The sequence below is a fragment of the Arachis stenosperma genome, chromosome 9 (genome assembly GCF_014773155.1).
Source record: "Arachis stenosperma cultivar V10309 chromosome 9, arast.V10309.gnm1.PFL2, whole genome shotgun sequence".
NCBI lineage: Eukaryota > Viridiplantae > Streptophyta > Magnoliopsida > Fabales > Fabaceae > Arachis > Arachis stenosperma.
In genome coordinates, this window is record NC_080385.1 from 77,825,317 (window position 1) to 77,842,556 (window position 17,240).

General features: G+C 39.5%; 1 protein-coding gene and 1 non-coding gene across 2 annotated transcripts; one reads left to right on the forward strand and one right to left on the reverse strand.

Annotated features, from left to right (window-relative positions):
* Window positions 1-9,647: 9,647 nt before the first annotated feature.
* LOC130949634 (uncharacterized) lies at window positions 9,648-9,989 on the reverse strand. The gene has a single exon (XM_057878299.1). It carries the CDS (start codon window positions 9,987-9,989, stop codon window positions 9,648-9,650), a length of 342 nt encoding a protein of 113 aa, XP_057734282.1.
* A 4,437-nt stretch (window positions 9,990-14,426) lies between these two features.
* LOC130952341 (small nucleolar RNA R71) lies at window positions 14,427-14,534 on the forward strand. The gene has a single exon (XR_009074522.1). It is a non-coding gene; the product is annotated as a small nucleolar RNA R71 (small nucleolar RNA).
* Window positions 14,535-17,240: the final 2,706 nt, after the last annotated feature.

Genomic DNA, 17,240 nt, shown 5'->3' on the forward strand with positions numbered 1-17,240 from the left:
ACTCAATTTTTGAGGTGGAAAGAACTTTGCCAAGAAGGCATTGACTAGCTTTTCCCATGAGTCTAGGCTTTCTTTAGGTTGTGAGTCCAACCATGTCCTAGCTCTGTCTCTTACAGCAAAAGGGAATAGCATAAGTCTGTAGACCTCAGGGTCTACCCCATTAGTCTTGACAGTGTCACAGATTTGCAAGAATTCAGCTAAAAACTGATGAGGATCTTCCAATGGAAGTCCATGAAACTTGCAATTCTGTTGCATTAGAGAAACTAATTGAGGCTTAAGCTCAAAGTTGTTTGCTCCAATGGCAGGGATAGAGATGCTTCTCCCATAGAAGTCGGGAGTAGGTGCAGTAAAGTCACCCAGCACCTTCCTTGCATTGTTTGCATTGTTGTTGTTTTCGGCTGCCATGTCTTCTTCTTCTTTGAAGATTTCTGTTAGGTCCTCTATAGAGAATTGTGCCTTAGCTTCTCTTAGCTTTCGCTTCAAGATCCTTTCAGGTTCAGGGTCAGCTTCAACAAGAATGCCTTTGTCTCTGCTCCTGCTCATATGAAAGAGAAGAGAACAAGAAAATGTGGAATCCTCTATGTCACAGTATAGAGATTCCTTGAGGTGTCAGAAGAACAGAAAAATAGAAGAAAGAGGTAGAAGAATTCGAACTTAATCAGATAGAGTTCGAATTGTGCATTGAGAAGGAGTGGTACTCCATAAATAGAAGGATGTGAGAAGAGAGGAGGAGCTTTTTCGAAAATTAAGTTAAAGAATTTGAAAACATTTTGAAAAACACTAATTAATTTTCGAAAATAAGAGTAGGAAAGAAATCAAGTGTTTTTTTTGAAAAAGATTTTGAAATTAGAAATAAAAAAGATTTGATTGAAAACTATTTTGAAAAAGATGTGATTAAAAAGATATGATTGGTTTTAAAAAGATGTGATTGAGAAGATATGATTTGAAAAACATTTTAAAAATATTTGATTTTAAAAATTAATAACTTGGCTATCAAGAAAAGATATGATTCAAACATTAAACCTTTCTCAACAGAAAAGGCAACAGACTTGAAATGTTGAATCAAATCATTAATTGATAGCAAGTATCTTTGAAAAAGGAAAGAAATTGATTTTGAAAACATTTGATTGAAAAGATATGATTTGAAAAAGATTTGATTTTGAAAAACTTTGAAAACTTGAAAAAAAATTGATTTGAAAACAAAATCCTCCCCCTTGTGCCATCCTGGCGTTAAACGCCCAAAATGGTGCACATTCTGGCGTTTAACGCCCAATGCACTACCTTTTTGGGCATTAAACGCCCAACCAGGCACCCTGGCTGGCGTTTAAACGCCAGTCTGTCCTTCTTCACTGGGCGTTTTGAACGCCCAGCTTTTTCTGTGTAATTCCTCTGCTGCATGTTCTGAATCTTCAGTTCCCTGTACTATTGACTTGAAAATAGAACCAAGATCAAATAAACAATGCATTGCAAGACACCAAACTTAAAATTAGACACTAGACTCAAACAAGAAACATGAAATATTTTTGGTTTTTATGATTTTGAAATTTTTTTTTGTGTTTTTTTCAAAAATTATATGGAAATAGAAAATAAAAGTTTCAGAATTCTTAATTTGGATTCCAGGAATCATTGCAATGCTAGTCTAAGACTCCGGTCCAGGAATTAGACATGGCTTCTCAGCCAGCCAAGCTTTCAAAGAAAGCTTCGGTCCAAAACACTAGACATGGCCAATGGCCAGCCAAGCCTCAGCAGATCATTGCTCCAATAGCAAGATTGATAGAGATTCAACAAGCTCTTGTGATGATCAGTTGAAACCTCGGTCCAATAAGATTAGACATGGCTTCTCAGCCAGCCAGACTTCAACAGATCATCATGAAACACTAGAATTCATTTTTAAGAACTCTGAAGAAAAATACCTAATCTAAGCAACAAGATGAACCGTCAGTTGTCCATACACGAAACAATCCCCGGCAACGGCGCCAAAAACTTGGTGTGCGAAATTGTGATCACTACTTTTCACAACTCAAATAATCCCTAGTAATGGCCCCAAAAACTTGGTGCTCAATACCATGGCATAAACACAACTTTGCACAACTAACCAGCAAGTGCACTGGGTCGTCCAAGTAATAAACCTTACGCGAGTAAGGGTCGATCCCACGGAGATTGTTGGTATGAAGCAAGCTATGGTCACCTTGTAAATCTTAGTCAGGCAAACTCAAATGGGTATAGATATACGAATGAAACATAAAGATAAAGATAGAGGTACTTATGTAATTCATTGGTAGGAACTTCAGATAAGCGTATGAAGATGCCTTCCCTTCCGTCTCTCTGCTTTCCTACTGTCTTCATCCAATCCTTCTTACTCCTTTCCATGGCAAGCTTATGCAAGGGTTTCACCGTTGTCAGTGGCTACCTCCCATCCTCTCAGTGGAAATGTTCAACGCACCCTGTCACGGCACGGCTATCCATCTGTCGGTTCTCGATCAGGCCGGAATAGAATCCAGTGATTCTTTTGCGTCTGTCACTAACGCCCCGCCCTCAGGAGTTTGAAGCACGTCACAGTCATTCAATCATTGAATCCTACTCAGAATACCACAGACAAGGTTAGACCTTCTGGATTCTCTTGAATGCCGCCATCAGTTCTTGCCTATACCACGAAGACTCTGATCTCACGGAATGGCTGGCTCGTTTGTCAGGCGAGCACTCGGTTATCAGGCGATCAACCATGCATCGTGTATCAGGAATCCAAGAGATATTCACCCAATCTAAGGTAGAACGGAGGTGGTTGTCAGTCACACGTTCATAGGTGAGAATGATGATGAGTGTCACGGATCATCACATTCATCAAGTTGAAGAACAAGTGATATCTTGGACAAAGAACAAGCGGAATTGAATAGAAGAACAATAGTAATTGCATTAATACTCGAGGTACAACAGAGCTCCACACCTTAATCTATGGTGTGTAGAAACTCCACCGTTGAAAATACATAAGAACAAGGTCTAGGCATGGCCGAATGGCCAGCCTCCCAATGATCTAAGATAGCATAAAAATGAAGATAGCTACCCTGATATCTCAATACAATAGTAAAAGGTCCTACTTATAGAAAACTAGTAGCCTAGGGTGTACAGAGATGAGTAAATGACATAAAAATCCACTTCCGGGCCCACTTGGTGTGTGCTTGGGCTGAGCAATGAAGCAATTTCGTGTAGAGACTCTTCTTGGAGTTAAACGCTAGCTTTTATGCCAGTTTGGGGGTTTAACTCCCATTTAGGTGCCAGTTCCGGCGTTTAACGCTGGAATTTCTGAGGGTGACTTTGAACGCCGGTTTGGGCCATCAAATCTTGGGAAAAGTATGGACTATCATATATTGCTGGAAAGCCCAGGATGTCTACTTTCCAACGCCGTTGAGAACGCGCCAATTGGACTTCTGTAGCTCCAGAAAATCTACTTCGAGTGCAGGGAGGTCAGAATCCAACAGCATCTGCAGTCCTTTTTAGTCTCTGAATCAGATTTTTGCTCAGGTCCCTCAATTTCAGCCAGAAAATACCTGAAATCACAGAAAAACATACAAACTCATAGTAAAGTCCAGAAAAGTGAATTTTAACTAAAAACTAATAAAAATATACTAAAAACTAACTAGATCATACTAAAAATATACTAAAAACAATGCCAAAAAGCGTACAAATTATCCGCTCATCAGAGACCAAGGCGGGGAAAGGTAAGTTGCCCGCAATTTGTACATGCTCCATAGCATTCCGGATGTGTCTTGAGAGATTCAGAGGTTGGTCTGTAAGGATGCACCATAGTAGAACAGCCATGTCCGCAGTGAAGGAGGACTCATGAGTGCTCGGAATATTAAGACTGATCACCTTAATATTGATTGTTTGGTGCGGATAATACCTCAATGACTGTGAATAGGCATGGTTTAATCGTGCTCCGAATGACAAATCGACGTGAGCCACAACTATCTTCATAGCTGTTATGATCTTCTTGGCTATTGCTGTGTGAGATTTAGATGTTGTAAGGAACGGACCGATCTCTTCGTTAGGATGGCTTGAAGGAAATAGACCGCTTGAAGAAGGATTCTTGCATGCGGCTGAAAATTTGAGGGCAAAATTTTCTTTAAGGAGGGTAGAATGTAACAAACCCGATTTTTGAGTACGCAGATCTTTTCTCCGGAAGATCAGTAAAGGGAACACCTCTGCTGTATCATCAAGCATCTCAATCCTCATTGTCATTATGACATCTTTAAGCCAAAACCTCTTTTGAGGCAAGCTCGACAACGCGGCCACGGAGAACCTAGTTTTTGAACCGTATCAGTTAGGAGTTTTGATTCTAGTTTTCGTAAATAGGCTCAGTTTGACGAACCGGACTCGATTCATGAGAGAAGAAATATAATAGTATAATATTATCATTATATTAGTATTAGAAGTTGCTTGAAAGATATTATAAGGTTACCTGGTCTATTTTAGTTAAAAACAGGAAATCGGTTTAACCAGGTTTATGGTTTACTGTGCAGCTTAGCACCAGCACTCTCTGGTGACTTTAGGAATGCTAAGGCCTCATTATACATGTTCTATTCTCATAACAAATATGTTACTAGTGTCATTTATGCTAGTAGCTCAGAAAATAATTTTTAGAGATGTTTTTACGAGTGTTCCGATACACCTAGTTTTAGTAGTTGTACACCAGAGATATTTTAATATTATTTTAATCCACCTCCAAGCCAACCAATCACAACTCACCCTACACCCCCCAAAACCCCCAAGGCTGCCTCATTTGCTCATTGTGGCCGAAAATCACCAAGAGAAAAAGGAGAGAAAGTTCTTGGTTCATAAATCTTCAAAGCTTGATTTTTTCTGAATTAAAACTCAAATCAAAACTCCGATTTCACCAAAATGATCCTCTCTTCTTTCTCTACATAACCATATAACATATCAAGGCTGGAAATAAGGTGAGATGGCTGTCTCCATGTAAACATGTGTTTTCTTGATGTTTTTCCTTAGGAATCATGCTTAACTTGACTTGAGGGCCAAGAAACGTGAATTTCCAGCAAGTCTAAGGTGAGATATCTCTTCCTAACATACTGAGTGAGATTTGGTCAGTTGAGAGTTTTTGGATTTAAAGTTGTTCTTGATGTGATTTAGGAGGAAAAAGTGCTTAAGGACCACCTGAAAGTTTGATTGAATTAGGGGCAGCAAAACCAGGTAGGGTGTCACGAAATTAATCTTGATTATTTGTGTTTGAGATGTGTGAATGTTGTATTATTTGGTTGTGCTAAAAATTGGTTTCATATATGATTGATTCTTGGTGAAAATTTGGTGAAATTCTGATGAAATTTGATGAAATTTAAGCTTTAAAGTTCATGTTCTTGGGCAGCTGGGAAAAACGAAACCCTAAGCTTAAATTGAGGTTCAATTTGTGTTGAAATCATGTAGAAAAGATGGGGTTTTAGTGGCTGCTAATTTATTATGAATTATAGTAAAAATCGGTTGCTGAAAAGACTGAAAAATGGGTAAAAACAGAGAAAGAATCTGAAGAATTTATGAAGAACATGAAGAACACTTTGAGTGTGATGAAGAACAATGAAGAACAGGCCTTAGATCTTAAAAAGGTCAAGGAAGTAAAATTTTTGGTGTTTTAGGGGTTGTTTGGTAATTTCTGAAAGTTAGGGTGGTAAAAGTAGAAATATTAAAAGTTATGGGTGGTAAAAAGTGAATTTTAAAGGTTAAAGGTTAAAGTAAAGTTAATTTTCAAAAATATATTAATAAAATATTAAATAATAATAAAATATTAAATAATAATATTTAATTAAAAATAATATTTTAATAAAAAATAATAAAATAATGCGGAAAAGGCAGTTTTCTGTAAAAGCTTTAGAAAGACAACTTTAAGCGCATAATCTCATAATTACCTTCATAAAACACTTAGGGAGTGGTAATAACATGTTAGTGAGGCAAAGATAAAGAAAAGATAAAAAGTTAAAGAAAAGATAAAAATCGAAGAAAAAGTCTGTAATGTTTTAATGACAGAAAAATAGGTAGAATTAGTGAACGAACTAGGGCAACATAGTTAGTCCTTGAGTTGCGACTAGGGTTAAGTATTATATGAAAAGTTAAACTGTTTCAGTATAGACTTAATGAACCTATACTTGGGACAGGCTAACTATTCATACCGAAATTTACATAAGCTTTAAATACATATGTTAAGCAGAGAAACCAAAGCAGAGTAAAGAAACACAGAGAACAGAGTAACCAGAGCAGAATAGAGGGATACAGAGAAAAGAGTAATCTGAGCAAAGTAAAAAGACACAGAGAAGAGAGTAATGTGACAAAGAGAAATGGTTTGAGTTAAGATGTTGTAAAAGTAAAAGTTGTAGAGTTTGTATAGCATGATTGAATAGAGAAAGAAAGAGGTACAACAGAAGAATGTGAAAGTGATGATGAATAATGAGAATGTTAATGAATGATGATAATGAGAATGATTATGTAAGAATCTGCTGCAGAGAGGCAGTCAGATAGATGGTGGTACGACCACTGAGAACGCTTTCCTGGGATACCTTGCTATAATGCTTTGCTGTAAGACATAGGTTGCTTACAGAGGTATCAAGATGAATGTGCTCTTGTAAGACAGAGGTTGCTTACAGTGAGTGTGTTGTTGCTCCTGTAAGACAGAGGTTGCTTATAGTGAGTATGTTGTTGCTCCTATAAGACAGAGGTTGCTTACAGTGAGTCTGTTGGGCGTATATTGGCTAATAAGTTTCGCCCTGCAAGACAAAGGTTGCTTGCAGTGGATACCTTGCAAGACAAAGGTTGCTTGCAGTGGATATTGCCAACAGGAAAGCCTTATCCAGACAGAGGTTGTTGGGTAACGTCGGGAGCGGGTATGTAACCGACAGATGAGCTCATTACCTGCACTAGGGCTAGACATGTATCATATTTGGTTGCGCATTTCCTCTGTTATGATTGTTGTTTGAATGTATGCCTTCTTTGTTTTCATTCTATTCTCTGTGTCTGTGTTTTGTTTTTTTGTATTCTTTTGTTTGTGTTTTGCTTTTTGTTTTCTCTATTTATCTGTTTCTTCTGTCAACTGCTTCTCGGTATTCTGCTATTTATCTGCTAAAAAAAATAGAATTAATGAACGTAACTAATAACCCCGACCCTACTAAGAACTCCCCAGTTCTTACCCCTTCTCTCTCCCTTCCCCCTCCAGATGGAAGCATGAGTACCCTTCCGTAGTTTGCTGATGACTGTTTCGCAAAGAGGATTATGCTCTAGGTAGTCTTCTGAGTCTAGAGTGAACTCCGTTACCTGTTTATATGTATATACTGTGAGGCCAGCCAACGTCTACACCCTGCTTATCTACAAACTTTAACTTAAGTCCTCCTTACGATGTTGTTGTTATGTGGCCACTCGATGAAGTACTTGAGAGACGCTCTTTGATGACATATGATTGTGCAAAGGATTAGTAGACGACCTTCCACCTTTTGATGACGATCCACCTGACTTGAGTTTTGAAGACCTAGAACGTACTTTCCCTCGCTTTAGTAGTTTAGAGGGACTAGGTGAGTATAGAGTCTAGGCTAGCCTAGGCGCCAGCTTAGGGACTTCTTGAACAGGTCAGGGCCTAGGATGTTGTATGTATATATATGTATATAGTTATTATTTAGCTATATCTAGGGGTGTTTTAACTAACAGTCTATGTTCTAATAAAGCTGGATCACGGAATGTTATCAACTGCTTGAGATGTATTTATGTGTGGTTGTTTATAACTGTTTTATCTATTATTATTTGTGAATTGCTTATGAATGATTCTGTTTATAATCCAAATGTTTTCAAAAAAAAAGTACCTCGCAAATTAACTACGTTTTTAACAACGAATCAGGCTCATATGATAAATAATAGATAATAATTAGGAAGACAAGTTGGTAGCGCTCGGTTTCTAGTATGATCATGACGTACAAGAAATTGGGTCGTTACAATTATCCTCTTAACTCTTTTTGTTGAGGGCTTGACTGCAGTTGAAGAAGGCTCTGCCACTAATGCTCTTTTAGTTCTTCTTCTTGCTGGTGGTTTGGAAGTAGCTTTCTCTTTTCCATTCTTGGTGGCCATCCTGAAAGAAGGGAAGAGAAAGGAAATTAAATGCAAAGAGATAGAGCAAGGAAGAGGGTATTGTAAGTGATAGTCAATGCACAATAAAGATAAATGGCATTAACACATGGTCCGGATTACATGTGAAAAGCACATTAATGGAAATATAGCAAGTGCATGTAGGACAATGGAATGCAAGAGGTTTATTGGCATGCAGGCAAAGGCATGAGTAGCATATATCAAACATATAATGTCCAGTTTAGATTACCATTTGTAACAAACTATCACGTTTGTATTGACAATTAAATCTAATTAATAAAATAACAAGGGAAAGTTGTGAAAAGAAAGCATTGAATAGTATAGCAACATAGAGAAGTGCATAATGCCACATGAGCTTTTTCACAAACATATAGCATGCATGGTGAATATGGTATAGAAAATATGAAGAGAAACATGCAAGCAATCCCTTAAATAGGAGAAAAATAATTGTCAAACAATTTGCAATAATCCACAAGCATATAATGATAGATAATGACTCAAAAGGTTTCTAACACCATGTAAAAGGAAAAGAAGAAGAAGAAAGAAAAAGAATGATTTGAAAAGAAAAAGAAAAGAAAAAGAGAATAATAATATATATACATAATATAATAAGGATGATGGAAAAGAGAAGAAGGTAAAACCTTGTTAATGGAGGGGAGAGAGAGAGAGTGAAAGGTGAGGTAGAAGGGGGAAGGGAGAAAGAAGAAAGAAGGGGGGAAAAGAAAAAGTAGGGTTTGGAGGAGAGAAAGATAAGATAATTTGGCTATTGGGTTGAGCTGTGCGGCGCATGCGACACGGCCGCGGAAGGCACGCGTTCGCGTGGGTGCGCGTCAGTCACGCGTTCGCGTGACCCATGTTGCGCTGCTAGCGCGAGTGCAGCCTCGCTCCAGCACAACTCTCTGTTCGATTCATTTTAATTGCCGAAATTGGGTGACGCGATCGCGTGAGTGTGTGTCAGAAAATAATTGGCGCGGCCGCATCGGCAACGTGGTCGCGTGACAAGGATTGTGCTTCCAGCACCAATCCAGCACCACTCTCGCACAATATGGCATTGTGCACCCATTTACGTCGAAAATGCAGGGCACGCGGCCGCGTGGAGCACGCGGTCGCGTGGGAGGCCATGATTTCCATGCGACGTGGTCGCGTGGGATAATTTGTGCCTTTGGCATGACTCCAGCGCTGCTCCTGCGTAACTTTCGGTTCATTTTTATTTTGCTTTACTCCCCCTGCCACGCGGACGCGTCGCTGGTGCGATCGCGTCGCGCGGCAAAAATTATTATTATATATCTTTTTTTTAAGGAAAGATAAAGACATGTAATTGAAAGAACACGAAGGCACTAATAAAGAGAAAAGTTATTTAAAGAAGAAAAAATAAAAGTGAAGAAAAGAACGATCGTACCGCGGTGGGTTGTCTCCCACCAAGCACTTTGCTTTAACATCCGTAAGTTGGACGCTCCACTAGCTCAATTTGTTGTTATGTGGGGATCTTCCAGGTGGAAGATCTCAAGCTCCTTGCTTTTCTACACCTTCTCACCATGGTACAGCTTCAGGCGGTGTCCATTAACCTTAATAAGTTCAGAGCTTGAAGGATGGCTTAGGTGATAAACTCCATACGGTTCAGCCTTCTCTACTCTATATGGACCTTCCCATTTTGATCTCAGCTTACCGGGCATGAGCCTCAGTCGAGATTTGTAAAGGAGAACAAAATCTCCAAGTTGGAACTCTCTCTTCTTGATGTTTTGATCATGCACAGCTTTCATCTTTTCCTTATATATTCTGGAGTTTTCATAAGCTTCTAGGCGAAGGTTCTCCAGTTCCTGCAGTTGCAACTTCTTTTCAGCTCCGGCCTTCTCAATTTTCATGTTGCACTCTTTAACTGCCCAGAAGGCTCTGTGTTCGATTTCAACTGGAAGATGACAAGCTTTTCCATAAACTAAGCTGAAGGGACTCATCCCAATGGGTGTCTTGTATGCTGTTCTATATGCCCACAGTGCATCTTGTAGTCTGGTGCTCCAGTCTTTTCTGTGAGGCTTTACTATCTTTTGCAAGATACGTTTAATTTCTCTGTTTGACACCTCGGCTTGCCCATTAGTTTGGGGATGGTAAGCTGTTGCAACTTTATGGATTATCCCATGCTTCTTCATCAATCCTGTTAGTCTCCTGTTACAAAAATGGGTGCCTTGATCGCTCACGATCGCTCGTGGTGATCCAAAGCGGCATATAATATGGTTTCTCACAAAGGAAATAACAGTGTTAGCATCATCAGTGCGGGTAGGAATTGCTTCTACCCATTTGGAAACATAATCTACAGCTAACAATATATAAAAATGTCCACTAGAATTTGGAAATGGACCCATGAAGTCGATGCCCCAAACATCAAAAATTTCACAGAAAAGCATATATTGTTGAGGCATCTCATCCCTCTTGGATATGTTACCAAATTTCTGGCATGGGTGACAAGATTTACAAAACTCAGCAGCATCTCTAAAAAGAGTAGGCCACCAGAATCCACAGTCTAAGATCTTTCTAGCTGTTCGTTGAGGGCCAAAATATCCTCCACTCTCAGATGAGTGACAGGCCTCTAAAATGGACTGGAATTCTGATTGAGGTACACAACGTCTAATTATCTGGTCATCGCCACATCTCCATAAATATGGGTCATCCCATATATAATATTTAGACTCACTTTTCAGCTTGTCTCTTTGATGTTTAGAAAAATGTGGAGGAAATGTGCGGCTAACTAAATAATTAGCAACAAGTGCATACCAAGGGACTACCTCAGATACTGCTTGTAGGCTGTCAAAAGGAAAATTATCATTTATAGGGGTAGAATCATCCTTAATATGTTCAAGGCGACTCAAGTGGTATGCTACTAAATTTTGATTACCATTCCTATCCTTGATTTCTAAATCAAATTCTTGTAACAGCAGTATCCAACGTATAAGTCTTGGTTTGGATTCCTTTTTAGCCAATAGATACTTTAGAGCTGCATGGTCCGAATACACTAATACTCTAGTACCAAGTAAATAAGCCCGGAATTTATCCAGAGCAAAAACAATAGCAAGTAGCTCTTTCTCAGTAGTAGTATAATTGGACTGGGCAGTGTCTAAAGTCTTAGACGCATAGGCAATAACAAAAGGATTCTTACCTTCACGCTGAGCCAGTGCTGCTCCTATTGCATGGTTGGAAGCATCGCACATGATTTCAAATGGCTGGCTCCAGTCGGGTCCTCTCACAATTGGAGCTTGAGTTAGAGAAGTCTTTAGCTTATCAAATGCTTGTTTGCAATCCTCACTGAACTCGAACTCAATATCCTTTTGTAGTAATCTGGATAAGGGAAGTGCCACCTTGCTAAAGCCCTTAATAAATCTCCTGTAGAAACCTGCATGGCCAAGGAACGAACGGACTTCCCTCACAGAAGAGGGGTAAGGTAAACTAGAAATAACATTCACCTTTACTGAGTCTACAGAAATGCCATTATTAGATACCACATGTCCCAATACAATCCCTTGCTTTACCATAAAGTGGCATTTTTCGAAATTCAATACAAGGTTTGTATTAATACATCTATCTAATACTCTAGATAATCCATCTAAGCAAAGGTTAAAAGAATCACCATAAACGCTAAAATCATCCATAAAAACTTCCATACAGTCCTCAATAAGATCAGAGAAAAGACTCATCATGCACCTTTGGAAAGTAGCTGGTGTATTGCACAAGCCAAAGGGCATTCTCTTATAAGCATAGGTCCCAAAAGGACATGTAAAAGTAGTCTTTTCCTGATCCTCAGGAGCTATATGAATCTAGAAATAACCTGTGTAACCATCTAAAAAGCAATAATGTGATTTACCTGACAGGCGATCCAGCATTTGATCAATGAATGGAAGTGGATAATGATCCTTACGGGTATCTTGGTTGAGACGCCTGTAATCAATTCATACTCTCCAAGCATTCTGAACTCTAGTCGCTTTGAGCTCTCCATGTTCATTTTTCACTGTAGTGACTCCAGATTTCTTGGGCACCACTTGTACTGGGCTTACCCATTCACTGTCTGAAATGGGATATATGATACCTGCCTCCAATAGTCTGGTCACTTCCTTTTTGACAACTTCCAAGATGGTGGGATTCAATCTTCTTTGCGGTTGACGGACAGGTCTTGCTCCCTCTTCTAAAAATATTCTGTGCTCGCATACTTGAGGGTTGATTCCTACTATGTCTGCCAAACTCCACCCAATTGCCTTCTTATGCTTCCTCAGTACATCAAGTAACTGCTCTTCTTGTTGAGAAGTCAGTTCTCTTGCAATAATAACCGGAAGCTTCTGATCATCCTCAAGGTAAGCATATTTGAGATGTGGAGGGAGAGGTTTCAATTCTAACTTTTGATCATGGGAAGGCTCTAGGTTATCTGGGGCTTGTGAAAATGGTGAAGTGTTCTCATTGTCAGTTAAGAGGGTCCCCACACTTGGACCTTGTCCAGTGTGCCTCTCTTCAAACTCTTCTTTTTGAACTTCAGCCACACTTTCATCTATGACATCACACTGGAAGATAGAATGATCTTCTTGGGGGTTGTTAATGATTCCATTCAGATTGAAGATTACTATGCGGCCATCTATTTCAAAGGAGTATGTCCCTGAAAAAGCATCCAATTTGAATTTTAATGTCTTCAGGAATGGTCTTCCAAGTAGGATTGATGATGGCTTATCTGAATCATTATGGGGCATCTCCAAGATATAAAAATCAGTGGGAAATGTGAGCCCTTTAATGTTCACCAAAACATCTTCAGCAACTCCAGCCACTGTAATAATGTTTTTATCTGCTAACACAAAACGAGCTGCCGACCTTTTTAAGGGAGGGAGCCTTAAAACATCATATATAGACAAAGGCATTATACTGACACATGCTCCTAAATCACACATGCAATCATAAATTACTACACCACCAATAGTACAATTAACTATGCAAGGACCTGGATCACTACATTTTTCAGGTAATCCTCCCATTAAAGCAGATATAGAACTACCTAAAGGAATAGTTTCTAATTCATTAATTTTGTCTTTATAGATACATAAGTCTTTTAGAAACTTTGCATATTTAGGCACCTGCTGAATAACATCAAAAAGGGGAACAGTTACCTCAACCTTTTTGAATATTTCTACCATTTTAGGATCAGGTTCCAGCTGCTTCCTAGGCTTCCTTGCAAGTTGTGGAAATGGGATGAGAGTAGTGTTTTCTGTGGTGCCTGCACCTTTTTGTGCTTCTTCCTATGGTTGAGCTATCTCTTCTTCAGCTATGTCCTGTATATCTTCTTCCTCTTCAACATCTTCGATTTCTACCACCTCTTCAGCTGAGGCGTATTCTGGTGAGCTTGGTTCCTCCTGATTCCTCTCCTGCAGTGTGGTTCCGGACCTCAGGGTGATGGCATTAATGCCTCCCTTTGGATTGGGTAATGGTTGAGAGGGGATTCCAGTGGTGCTTGAAGGTTGGTTACAAGAATTTTGTGCTGAACCAAGTTGTGTCATAAAAGCTTGCAGAGTAGAGGTGAAACCATTCAGACTGGCATTAATACTGTTCACGATGGTATTTTCCATGGCCAGTTGTCTTTTCTCAAAAGCTTGTAATAAATCTTCATTAGAAGATACAAAAGAATGAGTAATTTGAGAGGTTTGCTGCTGATTGTTCGGTGGTCCTTGGTTTTGCCTTAGGTGAGGTGCTCGGTAAGGTTGATTTTGCTGCCTGTTGTTGTAATTATTCCACCTCTGATTTCCCTGATTATCTTTGCCTCCCCTATTATTGTTGTCCCTCCAATTCTGGTTTGAATTGTCCTACCATCCATGGTTATTATTTCCACCTTGATTGTACCCTTGGTTGGGGCGGTCATAAAAGTTGTGAGTGGATGCCACCATGTTGTCTTCTTGTTGGAGCTGCGGGCATTCATCAGTGTAATGACTGTAATCAGCACAAATTCCGCAAATTCTTTGTGGAACTAGTTGTTGGTTTTATTGCGGTTGAGTTTGCTGAGCTTGATGATTTAACTGCATTTGCTTCAGCAGGTTGGTCATTTCACAGATGCTTCGATTTAGAGCAGCAGTCTCTATGCCAGAAGATACTTCTGCAACGGCCCTTGAATGGCCTTGCTTCTGTCTGTGGTTCCGAGTAGATTCAGCTAAATCACTGATCAATTGCCAAGCTTCATCAGTGGTCTTGTACTTCTTCATAGACCCATTGCTGGAACTTTCCAATGTGGTCTTATCTTGGGGCCTCATACCTTGTGTGATATAGCTGAGTAGCACGATCTTGTCAATCATGTGGTGGGGGCATGCTTTCAGAAGATTATTGAAGCACTCCCAGTATTCAAAGAGAGTCTCATTGTCATCCTGAACAATTGTAGAGATATCCTTCCTCAGTTTATTAGTAACTTCAGATAGAAAGAATTTCTCCAGAAACTCCTTTCTGAGTGTATCCCAGTTGGATACATTTGCTAGAGGTTGAGTGTAGTACCACTCTCTTGCTTTTCCCTCAAGAGAGAACGAAAAAGCTTTCAGCAGAATTGAAGTTTCATCAGTGCTATCACGCCTGACAGTAGAACAGGCTGCCTGGAAATCTCTCAAGTGCTTGATAGGCTCTTGAGCAGGTAGGCCATGAAACTTGGGCATCAAATTTAGCAGTGCAGTCTTTATTTCAAAATCCATAGCTACCGCTGGATGTTGCGCTTGAAACGGTTGCATTGTAAAATCAAGAGCTCCTTCCTCCTGAAAGGTAACTCTTCTAGCTGCCATATTTTCTGCACGTAAAACAACCGAATCAGTAGAACGGGGGCTGGTTTCTTCCTCAGATTCACTTTCAGATCCACCCTCAGAGCGGACTAACCTACGCTGTTCTCGCCTTATTCGTAAAATTGTTCTTTCAATTTCAGGATCGAATATTAGCAAGCGCGGATCAGGAAGTGAACGTGTCATTTGACAGAAGAAACATGCAGCTCATAGTAGCAAAATTAAATAAAATACAAGTAAATAAATTCTAATTAATAAAATTAGCACTCTATTGCAACATCCCGGCAACGGCGCCAAAAATTGATGGAGTGCAGAAGCTGGTGAATTAAAAATTTATTAAAATGGTTACGTTGCGAGTATAGTTCTTAACTCACCGAAAATCTGCCTATCAATTTAGAAATATGTCACAGAAAGTTTAAATTAAAATTACTGGGAGTTTTAAGTCCCAGGTCGTCTCCCAATGAGTTGCAGAAAGGTGTGTTGTTTTGTTAATCAGATATTCCAAAAAGTTGAGCTAAGTAAATTGGGATTTAAATTGAGGGATTTGAAATAATATAAATAAAAGCCTTGACTGGGAATTGATTGGTTAGAATCTCTATCATTGACGGAATGATTTTTAAGATTAATTTATAATTAATGGTTACTCTGTTTGGTTATCCCTTACTAGGTAAGGGAAAGTCAAACAAGTTGGAATGCCAGATCTGTTCACGAGTTACAACCCACTTAGTTCAAAGGGATTGGCGTTGGTGACAGGATAGCAATCCAACAATTAACCCAACTACAAATTTTTCCTTCAATCCTTCCAATTCAGGGTTCCTTTTAATCAATTCCCCATCAAGTAATGAAACTACTCACGCATTGTAAATAAAGAATCCATAGCACATGAAAGGGAATTAAAAGAAGACATGATTATTGGAATTGAAATTAAATTAAAAAGAAATAGTCCTTGCATTAATTAATCATAAAAGTATCTGAATGACAAAATTGAACATAACAAAGAACATGGAAGAATAAAACCAAGTTAAGAGAACAAACTAGAGTGAGGAAATAACTCTTCTCAATGTTCCAATGCTAAGACCAATTGAAAGTTAAAATTCTAAAAGCTATAGAGAGAAAACCTAAGAGAGTGAAAAACTAGATCTAAACTACTGAATGAATGTGTCTCACTTGTTTCTGCATATTCTCCAACTCTAGTCTGCTGTTTCGGGCCGAAAACTGGGCCGAAATAGGGTCCAAAATTGCTGGTTTCGGATTCTGCAGATTATGCAGATCGCTCATGTCACGCGATCGCGTCGTCCATGCGGACGCGTCGCTTGCGCTTTTCCTCTTCACGTGTTCGCGTCATCCAAGCTACCGCGTTGCTTGTGCTTTCCAATCCGCGCGGCCGCGCAAGCCATGCGGCCGCGTCACCGCGATTTGCGCTCCTTCGCGCGGTCGCGTGTGCCATGCGACCGCGTCACTTTTCGCTGGCTATCTCCTCAAATTCTTGTGTTCCTTCCATTTTTGCTAGCTTCCTCTACAATCTCCGTCTCATTCATGCCCTATAAAGCCTGAGACACTTGACGCACAGATTACGGCATCGAATGGAATAAAGGAGAATTAAAATTAAATAATTAAAATCTCTAGGAAGCAATTTTCAAACATGTAATAAATTCAGGAAGGAAATCTAAATGCATGCTAAATTGATTAATAAGTGGGTAAGGATCATGACAAAACCACACAATTAAACACAATATAAACTATAAAATAGTGGTTTATCAATCATCTTCTCAGCAACAGACATAGAATTCTAAGCAGAGCCACTCTGACTTAGCAACCATGGTCTCTGATTTAATCAAAACCACTGAAAGTTTCATGACTGAAACAAGGTCCTCCATAGAAACTTGGAGGCACAAGTGGGACAGCTGAGCAAGAAAATTTCTGAACTCCCTCCTAGTACTCTTCCAAGCAATACAGAAGAGAATCCAAAAGGAGAATGCAAGGCCATTAACATGACCAACATGGCCGAATTTGGAGAGGAGGAAGAGGCAGTGAGCGCCACTGAGGAAGACCTCAATGGACGTCCACTGGCCTCCAATGAATTCCCTAATAAGGAACCATGGGAATCTGAGGCTCATACTGAGACCATAGAGATTCCATTGGATTTACTTCTGCCATTCATGAGCTCTGATTAGTATTCTTCCTCTGAAGAGGACGAATATGTCACCGAAGAGCAAGTTGCTAAATACCTTGGAGCAATCATGAAGCTAAATGGCAAGTTATTTGGTAATGAGACTTGGGAGGATGAACCCCCTTTGGTCACCAAAGAACTGGATGACTTGTCTAGGCAGAAATTACCTCGAA

Bases quoted from the DNA above. Each gene is read 5' to 3' on its own strand.
- LOC130949634 (XM_057878299.1), bottom strand. From the start codon at position 9,989: ATGAAAATTGAGAAGGCCGGAGCTGAAAAGAAGTTGCAACTGCAGGAA.